Source organism: Corapipo altera, unplaced genomic scaffold (assembly GCF_003945725.1).
Source record: "Corapipo altera isolate COAL_440 unplaced genomic scaffold, ASM394572v1 51, whole genome shotgun sequence".
In the NCBI taxonomy this organism is placed as follows: domain Eukaryota; kingdom Metazoa; phylum Chordata; class Aves; order Passeriformes; family Pipridae; genus Corapipo; species Corapipo altera.
In genome coordinates this window covers 12,596,851-12,618,240 of record NW_020884892.1, presented here as the reverse complement: position 1 = coordinate 12,618,240, position 21,390 = coordinate 12,596,851, and the positions used below count along the sequence as shown (strand labels likewise).

Sequence of the window (21,390 nt, the reverse complement as noted above, 5' to 3'; positions counted from 1 at the left end):
ATTCTTGTAAAATGGATCATAAGCACAAGACTGTATAAGAGTGCAAACTGTTAGTTCATTTTTTTCACATTTGTAACCATTTTTTAAAGATAGCTGAAACTTCAAATGGACTATTTTAAATATATTTTGCAGTTAATTTTAGTTCTCCCCTCTGGTCTTTTTTAGCTTGTTTCTGTATGAAATACTCTACCGTGGGAGAAATTCATGTCTGTTTCCCACATCTGTGTTCACAGATGGAGCTACTACAAAGCCTCTTGCCAGAACAGAGCAAGTAAATGCCTGGCCAAAACATATTAATTGCTCATTCCTGCACTAAGGAAAAGTGTCTTCAGTGAGTTCAGTCTTTGCCAAACTAGTAGATTAACAGGATGTTCCTCAGAAACAACACTGATGTAATGGTTAACAGTGTTTTGTAATTGTAACTGGTGGTTGACAGTATATTTTTTGAATATTAAGGCCATTGAGAATATTTATCTCTCTGTTGTGTTAGACAGAATAATTTCTATGATAAACACTTATCACACTTTTTAATATTTCTATTTGCTGCAATGAATTATAAATACATTTTTTTAAATCCATAGTTTTGACAAACAATACTTTCCAATTAAATAGTACATGAGGAAAAAAAAATCATTTGAAAATACATTAAAAAAGAAAGAATAAATCAACAAAACACATAAATCACTTGTTGCTCTACTTTTAAGTCCTTCAGGATCCCTAAAAGAGAGTTGGGAAGGGGCCACAGAGTAATGAGATTCAGAAAAAATGGCATTTAAGAATTATTTAAGATAATAACACAATTCTTTAGTTGTGAATTATTCTTTCTTTTTTTTCTTTCTTTCCATGGATTTATGTGGTTTCCTCTACCCTGGATTCACTACCTGGATTTCTCTCCTGGAAGCAAGTTCTTACACCTTCCTTTTCAAAAGATGAACAGTGAACACTGTGAGCAGTAGAAATGGAAGTATGTGATTATGAAGTCTCTCTTTTTATTAAACAGCCTAACAGTTACAATACTCAGCAGGGTGTTTTCCACCTCTTCCTCTACTACTCCAGAACTACCCCTCCTACATGCTAGTGACACACACTGAAGGCTGGCTTAGAGGATATTCAGAAAATTGCAACACTCTCCATTTGCAGAAGACAGTCTGTAATATGGGAGATTGGATGCATGCACACCCAATACACAAAGCATACGAAAAGATTAAGAATGGGTTTCCTGTCTTGTGCACTGGATTTTCCAAACATGTGTTACAGGAATCTGTGCCCAGATGCATATTGTGTTTAAAAGTCAACTGCAGCAACTGTCAGACTACCTGTTGAAAGCAAACTTCCAAACATCCTGAAAAAAGTGCTGGGACTGATGTATGAAAGAGGATCCACCATTTATTTTCCTTCTACCCCTCTATCCCTTGGTAATAACGCTTAACACATGCCTTCATATTAGTCATCTTATCACAGAGACAAAAAAATGTATAGCTTTCAGTTCACCAGTGTGCCAGACTCACCCTAGGGTGGAGCAAACTCACATTTTTGGGTCCACATATACATAGGCTCAGAACTACAGGCAGTCAGGGAAACTTAATGACAAGTACTGAAAAGGTTTTGCAGTTTAGCTACTTCTGTGATTAACATCCACAGAGTAGGAATAATCAGGACTGTAATTATCAATTTAGGAAGCATAGTTCTATTAAAATGCCACTCCAGTTTTCAGTTGTGAACCTTCCTATCAAGCAGTGCCCAGTAAAACTAGAGGATTAAGCACTTGGATAGGTTCCCTGATTAACTGATAAAATGGAAGATAAATGTTTTGACATTATCAACATGTAAACCAGACACATTCAAACTAATATTCTTCAGCAATTTTCTGGAGGAAAGATAATTATTTTAAAATTTAAAATCCAAAAATTAAATGATACAACAGCTGATTTATTTGTTATGCATCATATCTCAGACAAAGTCTGCATGGCCCACAGGAGAAAAGATTTACATGCTTTTTAGAGTACTCAATTATGTTCCATCTTCCATGTAATTTTTTTATGCATTTCAATCCTAATAACTTCACCATTGTTACTTCTGATCACAGAATAATCATTCCACTGGTAAACAAAAATAACATACTTGTGATTTATATACATTTTGTTTATACAATGTTACTTAATAATAAAACTCCATTAATTAATGAGGTACCTCTTTTCTGCTTTTCCAGGATCACTATAGTAATAATTCTTTAAAATTATTTACCTAGTTATTTACAGAACAGATTCTCTTATCATATGTTAACACTTGAAAATTCTAATTAACTTTTTTATTAAAGAAAATTTTTCAGAATTCCTTTACATTTATGACAAGTTTAATACTGTATGTTCATCATTTCTCCCCAACCAAGTGTTGTCATCAGAAATACTTTTATAAAATACTAACATGCTCAATGAATTACAAGCTGGACAGACTGTTTTACCACATTACTCAAAATTTGAAATATTATTTTACTGTGCCTCAATGCATACTGTAATTCAGCAATAATACTTCAGTTAAATTTTAATGAGACCTGGTGAATTGGTACTTAATAAAGGTTCTTTTTACATGAGAGAAGATTCCATATAGTTTAGGAATGTTAAGAATAGCAGAAATTGAATTCCAGCATTATCAGAAATATATTTTTAATGATTGGTACTGCCTATAAAATAGAAAGTACAGTATTTCCCCACTTCTCACATTTATTATTAGAAGCAATTAACACATCTACAATCCGCTGAAGAGACTTTGCATTATCCTAAAGCAAGTGAACCTGAAATACTTGTGCAAATTTCGGTCTTCTCATTGCTAAGAGTCAGATATTTAGGCTGGAAAAGACCTTTAAGATCATCAATTACGACTGTTAACCAAACACTACCAAGTCTACCACTAAACCATGTAATTAAACACCACATCTACACATCTTCTAAACACCTCCAGGGATGGTGATTCCACCACTTCCCTGGGCAGCTTCTTCCATCATTTGACATTGGAACAATGTCCAATGAATGCTTCTAACATTGGTCAGGAAAAAAAGTCCATGGAGAGTGTGACCACCTTGATAAATGAGAAGGGAGAACTGGTGACAATGGATATAGAGAAGGCCGAGGTACTCAACAAGTTCTTTGACTTAAGTTTTCACTGGCAGTCTGGTTTCCCATTTCTTTCCCCTACCCTCTAGGTGGGACCTGGGGGAGAAGGTCACTCCCACTGTAAGCAAGGAGCAGGTTTGAGATTATTTGACAAAACTGAAAAGCCAAAAGTCTGTGGGGCCTGAAAACATGCATCCAAGATCTTGGGGAAACCGGTGGATGTTGTTGCCAGGCAACCCTCCATCATATTTAAAAAGTCATGGCAGTCAGCTGAAGTCCCTGGTTACTGGAAAAAGGGAAACATCACTCCCATTTTTAAAAAGGAGAGAAAGGAAGATCCAGTGAACTACAGACCCGTGAGCTTCACCTCTTTGTTTAACCTCCAGCAGATCAACACACCTGACCAACTTGGTGTTGTCTGCAAACTGACTGAGGGTGCACTCAAACCCTTGTCCTGACCATTGACAAAGATATTAAACAAAATAGAACAGAACAGAAAAGATAGAACGATTATAAAACCAATTAAAAAACTAGAAGGTCAGATAATCTGTCTTCTGAATGACAAATCTGAGGGGGAATTCATGATAAAAATCTGCAAATCCTGAAAAAGCTGTATGTTCTGTTCAAAGCTGTAAAACTACTAATATTAATGAGGTGAAATTAGGACAGAGAAAGAGGTAAACCTTGGTTTCAGGGTACTCAAGTAAACTAATTCTTGATATCATTCTAGTGGTGAATAATGGAAAACTGCAATACACAAAGTTGTTTTAATACATTTCCATTAAATATACCATAGCGAATATAATTCTAAGGAATCCTAATTTTGCTATTCGTTTTTTTTATGATTAAATATATTTTGTACTAAACTTTTATAACATTACCTTCTGTTCTTATCTCTGTTTTAATTTCTAACTCATTTGAACTAATGATAACATGAGGTACTTCCTGGAGGTCAGTTTATTTAAAAATAACGAGTAAATAATATTTAGCCTCTAAAAAAATTATTTTCTAAATATTAGACAATCCCTTACAAGCAAAATATGGTTTCTAAGCAATAAATCACACTTTCAGTTTGGATTTTTTTTTTCATAAAATTGATTCTCATTTGAAAAAAAATAAATAAAATGTAATTTAAGAGGCATTCATTTCTCCTAGAAAATACTGAATTATTTACTCAGAACAGAACTGGAGCTACATAAAATGACAGACAACAATACCAATTACAGTGTTCTGCATATTTTCAAGTGACTGTGGAATGAACGAAAATTAGTGCCACAAGTTAAGTATTTGAGAAATATGGATTCTGAAGTTAATCGGTGATTGTTAAGTATATTGTATGTCTATATATCTGAGTTCACATATTCTATGTGAGAATGTCAATGGATGATAAAAATCTTATTCAATATTCAGTGCTTATTTGAAATATGTGGTTTAGGTAATATCCTATTCAGCCTTTCCCTGTAGTAATTTTCATGACTATATTAACTTGCTTTTTTGAGTAATCTGTGATAGTCAATAAACACTTAAAGGTCAACATTCTATAGCATATCTTTTGTCATGTTAACCTTGCTAGGAGATTGTAAAAGTTTGTGTATAAGTTGTCCATTTATCTATTTTCAATTATGTTCTTACACATTTTCTATTTGAGAACACGCTTATAAAGGTGGCACAGTAGTACCTAAAATTTACGTCTACACATGAATGTCCAGACTATGCATCTTAAAATCTTCTAATTTTAGCTTATCTTTTTCTTTTGTGATGTCCAGCTCATCTCTTTCTGAATTTAGAGTAGTAATTATGTAACAATGTATTTAAACTGTCACCTTCAGTAATTTTAGAAGCTCAGTAAGATTAGTTTTTGTTATTTACCTGATCCTAATAATTATTTAGTCTCACAAAAAACACACTAATTACATTCTTCAATGCATACAAATTGTAAATGCAAAAGACTTACACTTGAAGCACAGTTTTAGGATCACCCACTTCTCCTCCGTCACCAATTGTCAGTGTGTCATAACCAATCTCCAGATCAAATTCTTCAAAATTTATCTGAATAACCTAGGAAATAAAATAAATAAATATATTTTAGAAATAAATAATTGTAGTTGAGAGATGAGTCTGTAAATAAGATTTTCATCAGTGTAAATAAAATATATCTTCTAATTAATAATTGCATGCAACTTTAGCATATTTTACAATAAATTATTGTAATTAACCCAAAGGGTTTGGTTCATAATAATTTACAGGTATCATCACTCTGCTGACTTCCTTAAAGACCCATAATTTTACTTATTTATGTAGTTGTTACACGTTTATTACAGTCCTGGATAATTGCATTAGATTTTGATTAATATATACTCAAAGGGCAATATAACTAATTGCACTTTGTGCAATACAACTGTCTTCAAATACCAACTAAATAATTGTACCTCACTGAGTAAATGCAGCAAAGGTGAAGAATATAATTTACTCCTGACATCTGTAATCTGGCTCAAGTAGGATAGAGAGGCATCAAAAGTAAAAGTAATTTTCTTAGTAAAATAAAAGTATCAGAAACATGGTCATTTTTAATATCCTGTAAGTTAAATCACTGTATGCATATTTATGCTGAAGGATAAAAAATTCAGCTGCATTTTAAGAGAACAATGAATTTTTCACTTAGAGCAAAATTGAGCCATATAATTTGAAAAGAAAATAAAGCACATTGTTGCTACCCAAGCAGTAATCATGGTTACTCTGTCTCTATGTAAAATACTAGAAGTTTCTCAAACTTTCATATAGATAAAAATGACAGAATAATTATATGCAAGAATCTTTAATGCTTTAATAAATTGTCTTTATTGACAGCTATAATTGAGAATTGAGAGTGTTTGTGGTTAAAGACGTGGATGCCATTCTGACGGATTAATATCAGAAAGCTCATAATACTTTGTTACACTTTGTTACTTTGTCATAATACTTTGTTACACTGGGGTTCTGGTAATTAAAGAAGGACATATTTCTATGAACAAAAACCACAATAGGAAAGTTGGAAAACTGATGTATGTTATGAGGATTGTAACTTGGTCCAAAGGGAAGAGAAACACTTTCCTTTAGAGGTGTAAATAGGAATATAAGTACACTGAGGAACAGCCAGTTTGGCATATTCACATATATAAATGTGTGTGTCCACGTATATGTGTGCATCATAGCCCAGGAGCTGCAGTCAAGTACAGAGAGTCAAGAGGACACAGACAGACAGGGTACGGGAAATTGTGTAGGGAAGAAGCTGATTTGCTTTAATTGAGTAAAGCAGAGAAAACCACTTGTAAATCTTCTTAATCTTAGTTTAAAAAAATATTTTTGATAGTTTGTGCTGTTCTAGTCACAAAATTTGTAAGCCTAAACATAAGAATTTAAACAGAAATCCGCATCTAGATTTAAGGTTGACACATATTCATTTACAATTTAAAAAAAAAAAGTGTCTTACTTTTGGTCCACTTTAAAATTATGTGTAATTAGATGTGCAGTTACATCAGAACAGAACAAAGACTCCACAATAATACAGAGGCAAATAATGCTAGTAGTATTGAATTCAACTTGAAATTATATTGCACTTATTAACAGTAAAATACATTTTGCAATAACACTGCAGCAAAAACATCAATACTTATGCATAATAGTAAGAAAATCAAGATGTTAAAAAATTGCATAATTAATTAATCCTCTGAAATCTTCTCATGTTTTCCACTAAACACACAAAAAAATCTAATCTCATTATCAGATATTTCTTGGTAAGTGGAACAGTATTTTTTTTTTAATTAATATCCTTTTCGATATTTTATTTTACTTGAGTACCACCAAATTGATACAAAGCATCTGTCTTTTTGTAGTTGAAGTACTTGTCTTTATAAGCTACTTTATAAGTAGTACTTGTCTTTACAACCCATACTACATGTATTTCATCAGAAAGGAGAAGATAGAGGTTAAGGAAAATGTCAGTTTCAAGACACCTTTTATTTTTGATTCGGATCGACAAAAAAAATTTTTCATTTCACTGGAGAAATGTAAGACGACCTTTTTCATTCTTTTTTAGCGATGCTCAAAAATAAAAAAGTAACAGAACTCCATGAAAATATCTGACTCATTAGGGAATACTGTGAAACATGAAAAAAATAACTAAATTTCATTTTTGTGTTTAAATCATAAGCTTCAGCTTCAATTTTTCCACTACTCTCAAGTGAATTCTCAAATTATTGATGATTCTGCTGTGATCTGGCTTCTCTTATATAATCTTTCATTTTTCTGCACTCTGAAATTATTTTCTGAGATAACAAAGATTTTTTTTATTTTTTATTAAAATAAATGTACATGAAAAAGAAAAAGTTTATTATTTGGTTTTTCTTGATTAATATTTTTCAGTAAAATTATGTTTTGTTACAAGGTTTCCAGCTCACTCTCTTTGTAACTCACCTAAAACTGTGATAATGGGATAGGTATGACATTGAAAAGTGTAGTTCCATAAAGCCACACATGCATAGATTAGTCTATATCTGTCTCATATCACATTCTGTGAAACAGTCACATTTTTGAGAAAGAAGTAGCAATGATGTTGTTAATAACGTCAACAATTTAAGAATATATTAAAAAACAAAATATGCTATAGCAACTGATTATAAATCTGGAATATTAACATGTGATAATCTTATTCTTGTAGTTCTATTACCATGATTTCTTCTTAAAAGTTTCTAAGTCAACTGAAAATTAGAGAATGCAGTAACTTTGTGCAAAACTGAGAGTGATAAATCAGAACCAGAAACAGCAATCACCAAATAGGACCATATTTTATGCATAGTAAAAAATAAAACATTGTTCCTTGAGACAGTAAATAATTTTGTTTACCAGGCATACCCCTGACAGAAGAGGATTAAAACCAACAACTAATAGCTACTCTATAGCTACTATGTAGTATCAATACTAATAGCTACTCTATAGTATGAATGAAGTACTTTATAATTCCAGGTAATTAAAAGGTAAGCAAGGTGTATGTAAGAGTTAATACATAACCCAATTCAACTGAGGTTTCACATACCAAACCTGAGATGATTTATAGCACAAACTTTGGAGTTTGGTAAAGTAAACTTGCCATTTATTTAACAAATATGCTTGTCAACTGATATTGAAGACATTTACTTTTAGGGGAATTTGCACAAACGAAGCAAGAGCAAAGCTGTCAATATACAACATGAAACAGTCAGAAAAACAATTTGCTACATAGCAAATATTTTTATATTGCAACTGTAAAAAAACTGTATATTTTTTGGAAATTCATCCTTTGCTGTTTACCTTTGACACGCAAAGTATGCACGCAATGTACAATACAAAATGTACTTGAAATACTTGCAAATATGCCAACAAACAAGAAAATAAGTGATATCTTAGTGATATGTTTTCAGAGTCCTTGTTTTACAATGTCAAATTTAGTTTGATCACGTTCAAAGACAGCCGCATTTGCTGTGCTTATTGTATTGACTATTCCCTTTAGAATACTGAAAAGGTGTTTGATGATACCAGTATTAAAAGCTGAGTGTACTGGAGCCTTTAAAAATAAAAACTGAAATTTAGGTAAGATGAGTAAATAACTTAAAACATTTTAATAAAATTTCCAAAAATTCTGTTTTTACCAGTCAATTAACAGTCTGTATGTTCACAGTAAACCAAACGTAGGTGGTATACTTGAATTAGTTTAACATTAGAGAAAAACTTTAAGGTAATTCTAGATTTTAGTCTGTTGTTCATAAGAATAAACACTTCAGGGAAAACTGTGATGATTTATTACTGTATACCACATACTTTAAATCAGACTAACATTACTAAATTCTGCTATTGATCTGGTTAGTAGATGTATAGTAATCAGAAGCACAGGGGTAAGTATTCTTTCTTGATCTATAAATTCAAGTAAAATCTTTTTTTCCAGTTTCCCAGAGCAAGACAAAACCATCATTAATATAAATGAAATAAGACCCATTGTTTTTATTGATCCATATAAGCAGCAAGCGTGCTATAATATATTTATGCATTTATTGTATTTATTCACTGCCCCAAATCTCATTCAAAGATGAAAAAAAATAAATTAAAAACGCAGAGGGACCACAAAATGTTTTTCAGTGGTGAGGAATAATGTCAGGGAACAATACCATGAACAAAAATATTTCACCAATGATACACCTGAGCTACAGGATTCTTAATAAGAGGATGATACTATCAAAAGCAGGTTCTGGAAGACAGGCACCAGAAAAATTTCAAAGATGCAGAATTTCATCTCAGGGATTTTATCACCATAGTCTTTATCTATCTTTTTACACATTATGAGTCGAGTAATGATATCAGATATGTATCTGTACAGCTTCAGAACTGAGAAGAATATCTTTAAATTAGGCAATATAATATGTACTATCTTCTTGTTTTTTCAGAAAGAGACGTTCAGTAGTCCCCAAAATTTTATGCCTTTACAGGAGCATTTGTGATATATCCAGCAGATATCAGACTACTAAAACTAATCTGATACAGGCTAATAATATTTTGAACTTTGTTTCAGTGGATGAAAATAAATATGTCCCTAGACACTACTACGAGGATAAAGGAATCTTGTACTTCCTCTTCCTCCATATACACATATCTATATAAAACCTCAAATTATTAAAAATAAAATATATTGACCTATTTAATCCCTAAAAAAGATATAGAAGTAGATAAACAGGAGGCAACATTCTCTCGACATCCCAGTCTGCTCTTGCTATTTATAAACCCAGAACAACAAACAACTTTGAATGCCTGATTTAAATTTAAGTTATAAACCCAGAAATAAATAATAATAAAAAGGCAGTAATACTAATAATATTATCCAATCTCAACAGAAAACAAAAGTCCTATTCGGAAAATAACTTTTTGAAAATTATGATGATGCATTTTGGTCTCTAATAATTTTGTAAGGACTTTTTCAATGGAATCAGTGGGAGCAGAGATCCATTTACTAACAAATTTCAGTAGATGTATCTTTTTTCTGAGCCTTGGAGTATACTCTTTAGAACCCAATCTTTGGGTAAAATTGAGTCCATTATCCAACTCAGAAATAAAATGAGAAAAGGTTTCACTGAATTGTTAATGACTACCTCAAGAACTTCCTAGAGCTCTTCAGAGAGAGTACATGCTCTGGAGGATATGTTCCAGAAAATGGGCTTTCCAGACAATTGTTCAATATGTGTATCTAGTTCCTTATTATATAGTTGCATATATTTCCATATGTTCATCTCTTATCCTGAATCTTCCAATGCAAATGTAACTCTAAAAATATTTTCAGATGTATAATACAGTTTTCACTCCATAAAATATGACATTTTACCAGGAAAATAATGATGAAGTTTCTAAAGGTGTTATGAATCTTTTTTCCTTAGAAGAGTACTTAAAAATTAAGCCAAGATACAGCTTAAATGAGCTACATTCTACCTCTAAAAATTACTAGTGGCTTTCTATAAAATCAAGTTAATTTCACTTTTTATTAAGATATGAGAAAAGAAGATAAAATTTTTGATCTAGACACTGAAGGAAATTACTAGATAGTAACTGTATTAGATCTGGCTGAGATGGGAGTTCATTTTGTCCACAGCAGTCCTCAAAGTGCCGAGCTTTGCATTGGTAGCTAGAAAGGTGTTGATAACACACCAGTGTTTTGGCTACTGCTGAGCAGTGCTGGCACAGCATCAGCACTGTCTCTCAACATTCCTCCCCCATTAAGGGGCTGGTAGTGCGCAAGCTCATGGGAGAGGACACAAGTAAACCAGCTGCCCCAAATTAGCCAAAGGGATATTCTATACCATATGACATCAGCTCAGATATAAAAGGTAAGGAAAGGGGGAGGTAGGGGAGGTATTTGTTGTTTACTATGTTTGCCTTCTGGAGCAATTGCTCCGTGTGCTGAAGCCCTGCTTCCCATGAAGTGGCTGAACAGTGCTTTCTGATGAGAAGTAGAGAATAAATGTATTTTTTTCTCTTTCTTTTTATTTTTTCTCTTTGATTTCTCTTTTCTTTTTCTCTCATAAACTGCCTTATCTCAACCTAGAACTTGTTTTACATCTCATTTTCCAGCTGGGAAGAGAAGAGATGGAGTGCCTTAGTGGGCACTTGGCATCCAGCCAGGGTCAACCCACCGCAGTAACTAACTTTAAAATGGTGTAGGAATGGCATTTGCACCTAAAAGATAGTAAGAGAAGAAATGCTTGAACTTGAAAATTCTGCGCACCTCTCTAGTGCCAGAACACTGGTTATTGATCTACCAAGAAATCTATTTCTCCAGACCTTATCTTGCAAAACCCCATGATATGAATGATCCAAACATACTAGCAGCAGCAAGAAATCCACCTCACTGAAATATATCCACAAGATACCTAATTTCTTTAATTTGCACTGTTAACTCTAGGGGAAAAAAAAAGCACCTAAAGACTGCTAATAGTGTCTTGCTCAACCTTTGCTTATCAATCAAAAAGAATTTTCTGGTCACCTTCTTCACTGGTAGAAGAGAAACTTGCAAGGAGAAGAAGATACATTCTGTTTGTATCTGAGTGTCCTCATATACCCTCAGGATGGTTAATTGCTTTTGTGATGAGAGTGTCTGAGTACTTCCCAGTAAGTAAATGATATGCATTTATATCTGATTGTATAAGCTAATGAAATGCTGTTGCCTGATTGATAGGCTTTCCCTCCCTAATTTTCCACAGAATCACAGGTCCTTCCATCAAAATAATTGTGTTATTATATATTTGATTATAGAAGAGTAGTTTCAGAAGGGAAATATATTGAACCCATCATTTATTATACGACTGAGTTATAATTTTATTTAAATTATTTATACTAGGTATAATTTTACTTAACATTAATACTACCAATGGAGCAGTTAACTCTGGAAAATATTTTGGACAAGAAAATCACTAGGAGTAGTCAGCATGGCTTTACCAAGGGGAAGTTATGTTTGACCAACTTTGAAAGACTTCTGTGATTAAATAACTAACCTGGTGGATGAGGGGAGAGCAGTGGATATTTTCTACCTGGGCTTCATATAGGACTTTGACATTGTCAAGATATTAATAGACAAGATGTTGATGTGTGGGTTTTAGAGACAATGAAGTGGACTGAAAAATTGCAGGAAGTCTGGCCCCAGAGCATATTTATCAGTGGCACAAAATCTAGTTAGAGGGCAGTAACTGGTGGTGTATCACAGGGGTCAACAATGGGACAAGTCCTGTTTAACATCTTTATTGGTTGTCTGAATGATGGGGCAGAGTGTACTCTCAGCAAGTCTGCCACAACACCAGAATTGGAGTAGTAGTTAACGTGCCAGAGGATCATGCTGCCATGAAGAGGAACGTCAACAGGCTGGAGAGATGGACCAGTAATAATCTTATGAAGTTCAACAAATGGAAGTACAAAGCTGGGCCTCTGAGAAGGAACTACCTCATATACCATCCAACTGGAAAGCAGCTTTGTGGAATTGTACCTGGGGGTTCTGGTTGACATCAGGTTGAACACGAGCCAGCAATGTGCCATTGTTGCAAAGAAAGCAAACAGTATCCTCAGCTGCATTAAATAAAGAATTATCATCAATACATTTTGCCACTTTCTAAGGAGATATGTTAAGAAAAAACTGAAATATTTTTGTACTCTTTTGCTCTCATAACTTTTTTGTTTTAATTTCCACACACAAGAAGACAAAGATGTTCTAGATAGACTAAAAAAAAGTATGATTGGCCAGGACCACTATAAACAGATAGTAACAGAAATAAGCAGGAAAAAATTCAACTGATCTGTAAAACTACAATGAAAAAACTCATGATCATTCTTCCCTTATAAAACTAAGCTCAGTCAGAACTAAAAAAAGGAAAAAAAATATTGTTCTTAAATAGCAAGGTGATTGCAATCACAGGAAGGGACTGAGGACTTCTAATTAACTTGCCCCTGCTTCTATTCTTCCTTCCAGTAGTTATTCAGAAAGGATATCCTTGAATCCAGCATACAAGTCTGCCCTTCTTAATCCCATGCAGGATAAGCCATTTGTTCCAAAAATAAAAGCAGAGAGATCACTAACTGATGTCAGTCTAACTTAATGGGCAGCTATACATCCTGAAGGAAACACAGGAATCATACTGGTGACTTAAGTCTCAGCAGACATTTTTGCAAGTATCACCTTCAGTTTGCATCATAAATGTGTAATAGCTCTACATCATAAAGTTTTGGGAGTATGGAGGGACTGCAGGAGTTGCTTTGGTGGGAAGAGATTGGCAGCTGCCCCCACATCGGACAGGGATAGTTCCAGGTGGCTCCAAGACAGACTCGCCACAGGTCAAAGCAGAGCAAATCAGGCAAGATGGTGGCACCTCTGTGGTAACTTATTTAAGAAAGTGTAAAAAATGCTGCACAACAGCAGCTAAAGGAGACAAGTAAGAACATCTGAGAGAAACAAGACCACAGACACCAAGGTCAGAGCAGAAGGAGTGCAAGGAGGTGCTCCAGACACCAGAGCAGAGATTCCCCTACAGCCTGTGGAGAGGACCATTGATGCAGGTTGTACCTACATCTCGTAGAGGTCCCTGGTGGAACAGAGATCCATCTGCAGCCTGTGCAGAACCATGTCAAAGCAGGTGGATATGCCTAAAGGAACCTGTGACCCCACGGAGACCCCTTGGGGTAGCAGGTTTCTGGCAGGACCCATGACACCATGGGGGTCCATACTAGAAGAGTTCTTGTAGAACTGCAGCCTACGGGCGGGACCCCATGCTGGAACAGAGGAAGGGCATCAGGAGGAAGGAGTGACAGAGATGCACTGTTACTGACTGACTGCAACCGTCATTCCCTGTCCTCCCTGTGCACCCCTCAGTGGGAGATGTAGAGAAGTTGTAAGACAGCTTGGGAAGAAGGGAGGGGTGAGGGAAAGGTGCTTCTTTTAGATTTGTTCTTATTGTTTGTTATTCTACTCTATTTTGATTGGCAATAAATTTAATTCATTTTCCCTAGTTGAGCCTGTTTTGCAAATGGGAGTAACTACCGAGTGATCTCCCTGTCCTTATCTTGACCCATGATCTTTTTCATTGTATTTTCTCTCCATCCTGTTGAGGAGGGAGTATAATAGAGCAGCCTGGTGGGCATCAGGCAGCCAAGGTTTGCCCACCATAGAATGGTACCATGAACCTTTAAAGGAGTTCTATCATAGAAAACAGAAAAGGTATATATTGAGTAGAACAACTTCCTATAAAGATCACTCGCAAGAGCAACCAAGTGAACTCAACCATGGAGGAAAGTGACAAGTCTCTGCCAAAAATTCATCAAGTAAAAAAGACTGAAACATCTCAAATATTCACAGTGCAAGAGCACTGGAAATTTCCTATCAGAGTCTCTTAGTCATATGCATATGTCTTTTTAAAAGTTCTAGCTTGGGCGTGCATATTCATAAGTACAAATTAGAAAAAATGTTTGCATTCAAAGTGGATGGAAGATATAATTTTAAGAACTTATAGAAAGTCAAACAGAACTAAAACTAAAATTCAACATTTAATTTTACCTAAAATTTTATCCAAAGATGGAGTCAATACCTGAAATACAGGCAAGAGCTAGAATCTAAAATCATTGATGGCTGAAACAGAAATAATTACTTTTGTTGAACTTATTGCAATAGGCACAATCTCACCTATTCCCTATGGGTAGATTCTATTTTCAGTGTGAAACATCACTCCTATAGTCACAGAAATGGCAGGAAAAAAAATTAGCCAAGCAAAATTTACAATATTTAAGAAAACGAACCTGTCCTCCTTTCCTAATGAAAGTATGCCTATAGCAAAATTTCAGGATGGAAGGAAAAGTCTTGTACCACTCTACAATTGCACATTCCTCCTGACTCCAAATGCTATCATTCAACAATTTATCCTTCACAGATGAAGCTGCTAAATTCCTGTCATAGGAATAGCTGAATTTTCTCTGGGCTCTTATTCTGCTGAGATAATTGCACTTCTGTCCACATATATTTCTAAGAATTTTTTTTTAACCGTAGTATATATGTGACTCAGATATTTTTAACTTCTACATGAACAATATGGAAGGATAGTGTAGCTAACACTACAAAGAATTTTAATCAGAACTGAAATATTTTTACATTTTCTATTTTCACATAGGATAAAAATTTATTATCTCCTATTGATAAATACAGTACAAGCTTTTTTAATCTACATGGATCAAAAATAGGATTATGTTTAAAATATATAGTTTAGAGTGAGTTTAAGTACTTTCTTATCCTTTCACTGTCTGGATGACCCGTGGCACAGCTTCACACTAGGCTTAGGGAAAGCCAAGTTTGAGACATTTGCTTGTAAAAAGAGGTGCAGTACAGTTTGTTCCAACAGGCCTGACCAAAACAAATTTAATGAAATGAGTGTTTAGGTTCATTTTGAAGCACCCAGCCTGCTTGAGATTTATACTGTTAACATGATTATATATGAATGGCAACTGGGTTTAGGTTTAACAGCAAGCTTAGGAAATGTTCCACTGACAGTTTTGACATGGTTAACAAAATAACACAGCTGTGATAAATTAAATGTAAATACTTAGCATTTTGCTGAATTTGTTTTGTTCATTTTTGTCTTGGCCTAAAAAGTAAAAAAACTCAGAAATTAAAAGATTAATTTTTTTTCAGGAAGAAAACAGCAACTTAATAACGTAAGGAAGGAGGAAGTGAAGAATAAAATGTAAAAACACATTAGAAAAGATTATTTTAATACAGAGTAATTAAATAAGAACCATCATTTCACTAACAGTTGCAAGTTATTCCTTCAGTATAATTTTTCAGACTGGTAGAAAATAGCATGTGAGGAGTTTCTCAGATATTTTGAACTATTTCAAAAGTTTCTCAGAAAAGTAAGGAACTACAGCACTTGGAAATAGATGTCATAAATTTTTAGTAAGCCCTGCCATTACATCAAAATTCAGGTAACAGAATTCCTAACAGATAATTGACATTAAAACAAACAAACAAACAAGCAAACAAAATCCAGCCAACCAACCAAAGAACTCTCTAGCAAAAATAATAATAATTTAAAAACTCTTTAAAACCAATATCAAAACTTAACTGTCTCCCAGCTGTCAGGCATAAATTGTTATTGATTTCAAAATTATTTCAAAATGAAATAGATAAAAAGATAAGAATGTGAACACTGGCAAACTTTGGAAACTTGTATTCTAAAGAAAGCATTTTAAAGAATATATTTATGTAAGTAGTAAGAATATGTTATGCCTAAAATACATGCAATGCAAAATTTAGAATATGATGGTGACAAACAAAAAATAACACATGATCATATAAAACTTCTTTTTTTTTTAAATTTCTACCATATAAAATTAACAGAATCGGGTCTAGTTTTCAGATCCATCTAAATTTAAGAGTCAGCTTACATATTTAATTTCTCCTTACAATTTTGGAAAAACAGCTTGATTTTATTTTTTTTTTTAAAGGAACCCTTTTGCTTGTTTTTCTCCTGGATGCACGGTGATGAACAATATGTGGTGTGAATGTGGCTGAGATCTGTCAGAAAGTCTGTCATTCTAGCACTGATATTTTCCACAGTGTTTCTGTCACTGGGGCTTAGAAAAAAATCAGCAAGTATAATTTACAAGCCTTGAACTCTGGTTAACTTTAGCCCTAATTCAGATTTCACTAGTATTTTAGCTTGTAGTTAAATTTAAATTGATAATTTTGTAGCCTTTCCTTTAGAAGGGAAAAATCAAGAGTCTGGGCTTTGTTAAGCCCACTGGAAGTCATTATTTTCCTCTACCTATGGTTTTTCTACACAAATATCTAAACAGAATAATTCTTCTACTCTAGGCTTCTCTACTCCACTTCAGAGGATGCAAACTGCTATCTGCTTTTAAGAAGGGCTTTTAGTCCATGGATAAACCAACTGTATGTTAGAATGAAGAATAAGTCATAAGTCTTCAAGACAACTGGCTTCCTGGGCTGATAGACAGTCATGGGGAGCCAAATAGGCCCCCTGTTATCCAGAAGAAATAAGTTAGTGATCTGCTGAGCCACTTGGATTCTCACAAGTCATGGGCGATGAGGGAGCTGGCAGAAGATCTCCCCAAGCTGCTCTCCATCATTTACCAACGGTCCTGGCTCACTGGGGAGGTCCCAGATGATTGGAGGCTGGCTAATACGACACCCATCCACAAGAAGGGCTGGAAGGAAGACCCAGGAAACTACAGACCAGTCAGCCTGACCTCAGTGCCTGGCAAGGTTATGGAGCAGATCATCCTAAGTGCAATCACACAGCACCTACAGGATGGACAAGGGATCAGAACAGCCAGCACAGGTTTAGGAAGGGCAGGTCCTGCCTGACCAATCTGATTGTTTATGTCCAGGTGACCTACCTGGTGGATGAGGGGAAGGCTGTGGATGTGTCTACCTGGACATCAGCAAAGCCTTTGACACCGTCTCCCACAGCACACTCCTGACAAAGCTGCAGCCCACGGTTTGGACAGGGGCACTCTGTGCTGGGTTAGGAACTGGCTGGATGGCCAGGCCCAGAGAGTGGTGGTGAACGGTGCTGCATCCACTTGGGAGCCAGTCACTAGTGGCGTCCCCCAGGGATCAGTGTTGGGCGTAGTTCTGTTTAATATCTTTATTGATGATCTGGATGAGGGGATTGAGCGTACCATTAGTAGATTTGCAGATGACACCAAGTTGGGGGGGAGTGTCAATCTGCTGGAGAGTAGAAGGGCTCTGCAGAGGGACCTGGGCAGGCTGGACAGGTGGGCTGAATCCAATAGTATGATGTTTAACAAGGCCAAGTGCCGGATCCTGCACTTTGGCCACAACAACCCCAGGTAGTGCTACAGGATGGAGACAGAGTGGCTGGAGAGCAGCCAGGCAGAAAGGGACCTGGGAGTTTGGATTGACAGGAAGCTGAACAGGAGCCAACAGTGTGCCCAGGTGACCAAGAAGGCCAATGGCATCCTGGCCTGGATCAGGGACAGTGTAGCCAACAGGTCCAGGGAAGTGATTCTGCTCCTGTACTCAGCGCTGGTGAGGCCACACCTTGAGTATTGTGTCCAGTTCTGGGCCCCTCAGTCCAGGAAGGATATTGAGGTGCTGGAGCAGGTTCAGAGAACAGAAATAAGGCTGGTGAAGGGACTGGAGCACAGGTCCTATGAGGTGTGGTTGAGGGAGCTGGGGCTGTTCACCTGGAGAAGAGAAGGCTCAGGGGAGCCTTCTCATCACTCTCTACAACTACCTGAGGGGAAGTTGTAGCCAGGTGGGAGAGGGCCTTTTCTCCCAGGCAACCAGCAGTAGGACAAGACAACACAGTCTCAAGCTGTGCCACGAGAGGTTTAGGTTAGATATTAGAAAGAAATTCTTTACAAAGAGAGTGATCAGACATTGAAATGGGCTACCCAGAGAGGTGTTGGAGTCGCCGTCCCTGAAGCTATTTAGGAACAGACTGGAAGATGCACTTAGTGCCAGGGTCTAGTTAACAGGTTTGTGTTGGGTCATGGGTTGGACTCAATGATCTCAGAGGTCTTTTCCAATCTGGTTGATTCTGTGATAACAGGACCTGAGAAAAAGAGCGGTCTGGAGCAAGATACACATAACTTTAAAATTCAGCCTGCATTCTTCTTTTTGTGCATACAGTCTATACCTGAGATAAAATAAACCAAATGCAATACCAGAACAGTTATAAACAATATTTCCAGCTGTTTCTTACCAAGAAATACTGCTCAAGCACCTGATCTTATACAGAAACAATTAAAGGAAAACAAATTTTAATTTTTTAGGAGAAAATCTGTAGAAAGATGCAATGGGTAGGGGATGTGAATTAAGACCCGAAAATACAAAGATTCACTACTCAAAATGTTAACATAAAATTATCCCATTACCTAATGTCAGAATACATTACTGGCGATACATAGCATGGTCCAGATCCTAACTGATGAGTTTATACATCTCATGAGATGTTCAGGTATAACTTCCCTTATGAGGTGTGAGAAATGTAACAAAATGAAGTCAAAAACTGAGAAATCCTTGTTCTCATTTCTGAGCAGCTGTTTACAAGAATTTTTTCAAGGGACCCAAGGACTTAATAATATGTGCATCACGGTTCAGAACAAAGCAAAGAACTTTAAAAGTTGTTACATCTTCAGAGTTCCACGTAAAGGAATGATTTTCCTGGATGTTCTTTCAGGTATATCCCTGGGACTACAGGTTTGTTATTTTTGACCAACACAGCTTTATTTGAGTCCAGAGTAGCCATGGATAGAACAGTGACAACAATCACTTGATTGGTGTATATAAAAAAATAGATGGAAACCATGTTGAGACAAACAAGAAATGGAAAAACTGTCCATGAATTTCCTCCATCATATACTTTTGGAGAAGCCTCACATGTAAGGGTACTGATCACAGGGAATTTCAACCACCCTTGTATCGCCTAAGCAAGGTACAAACTATCAAGGAGGTTTAAAGAGTCTATTGGCTGTGATACCATGCAGGCAATGATAGATATTTCACTGTTACAAAGTTATGTACAAAGTTATGATTGCCCATATTTCTTTTTCCATTGAATTCAGAGCTTTGGTGTATCATAGATTTATTTTTAATTATAATATTAATTATTGAAAAAGGGTTTTTTTCTCTTGAATAGATGAACTCCAAAGAACAGGATCCTGATATAAGAATAAGAATGTAAAAAAACATGCACGAGAACAATGAACATATGTTGAATTCACTGATATCATCAGATGTATTGGTGCACCTTTTCTATTGACTCCCATCCATATGACCTTCCTTTCACAAGTAATTTTTATTCTATTTTTCAATAGTGAACTCACTATCATCTCTGGCCATGTTTGAGATATTTAATCATGGCTCTACTGTCAACAAGGCTTGGGCATGAACAGTATGTCTGATTAACGTATGAGGCAAGAGATCAACTATAATGCAGTACAAAGCTAAAAAAGCAGACAAATTCTTGGGAAAACATTTCTTTCATCTATATTGTGCTGTTATCAAACTAATTTCTGAAATCAGTTAGGGAAGAAAATTAGCTAGAATTAGTCCTGGAACTAGGTCATTGACACCAGAGTTAAAGATCCTTTCAGGATCTTTCATCTGTTGTTTTCTGCCTTAAAAGATTCTCAATTTCTGAGCTATTTTGTTGCAAATGATGCAATAAGTAGAAGCTCTGAAGTATCAGGATCAATAAGTTCTCATGGTTCTCACAGCTGTGGTACAAAATATTGTAAATATTGTCATGTTATAATGAATACAATCATATTATTTGTTGTTGCCATTATAAAAAATTCTTAATGGCAAATCCTCATTTATACATCAATGAGGTTTTTGACTTCAAGGTAAAAATCAAGTTATACCTTTTAGCAGTCATGCAAAGCAGCAGTATTGTGCTCAGAACAGTAAGGTAATGTTAGCATGAATAAAAACTGAACACATTAAAGCACTGATATAAGCAAAGACTTTATACATGCAAATTCCTCAATATATGATAAAAAAAAAATCTAACTTGTAAAAGATCTCATTTTCTTCTAACCTCAACAAGTTTATGTTCTTCTAATCAGTGTTAGACACCTTTTCTGAAAACTATAAACATATCTGAATGTTGTTCCAGATAACACTGTAAACGTTTTATCTATTCCTTAGTTTAGAAACCCCATAATTACCTGTGTATCTGCATTTCATTGCAATATTAAAGAGTTTTAATTATGTCCAACTAATACCATGCAAAGAACAGTATTTTCTGTGTAATGCTGAAGCAATTATGATACAGTTCCTTGCACTATAATGCGCTCGTGATGAACCTAACACTTCTCAGAGTCCAGTAATTTCAGTGGTACATCATAGAAGTGTAGAAACAATGTCCAACTCTCATGCTTTGAAATAAAACTACTTGCTTTACCTAACATTACTCCTTTGCATTCTTATTACTGGCATAACTCTCTAATGTACCATCAACAAACAGGTATTCTTGATTATAGCCTTATCTAAAAGTTCATATTTAATTTTAAATAAGTGACTTGTTCTTAACTATTGTTTTCTCTCTTTTACTATATCTTCAACACTTTCAAAATATTTAAATACAAAGGAGACAGATAAATATGCATTTAGCTTTGACTGTCTGTCAGGTACTCACCAAGTCACTCCATTAATACCCCTCAGCAGGACAGGATGAGAAAATTGAATGAAAAAGCCCATGGG

At 35.2% G+C, this 21,390-nt stretch overlaps 1 protein-coding gene across 6 annotated transcripts in view; it reads right to left on the bottom strand.

The window, feature by feature from the left end:
* The window catches only part of CSMD3 (CUB and Sushi multiple domains 3), a 610,641-nt gene that overhangs the window by 294,107 nt on the left and 295,144 nt on the right, over nucleotides 1-21,390 (bottom strand). For all 6 annotated transcript variants that reach the window (XM_027645674.1, XM_027645676.1, XM_027645678.1 and 3 more), the window contains one exon: nucleotides 5,065-5,168. In XM_027645674.1, coding sequence (XP_027501475.1) covers nucleotides 5,065-5,168 — 104 coding nt within the window. The remainder of the gene's footprint in view (nucleotides 1-5,064; nucleotides 5,169-21,390) is intronic.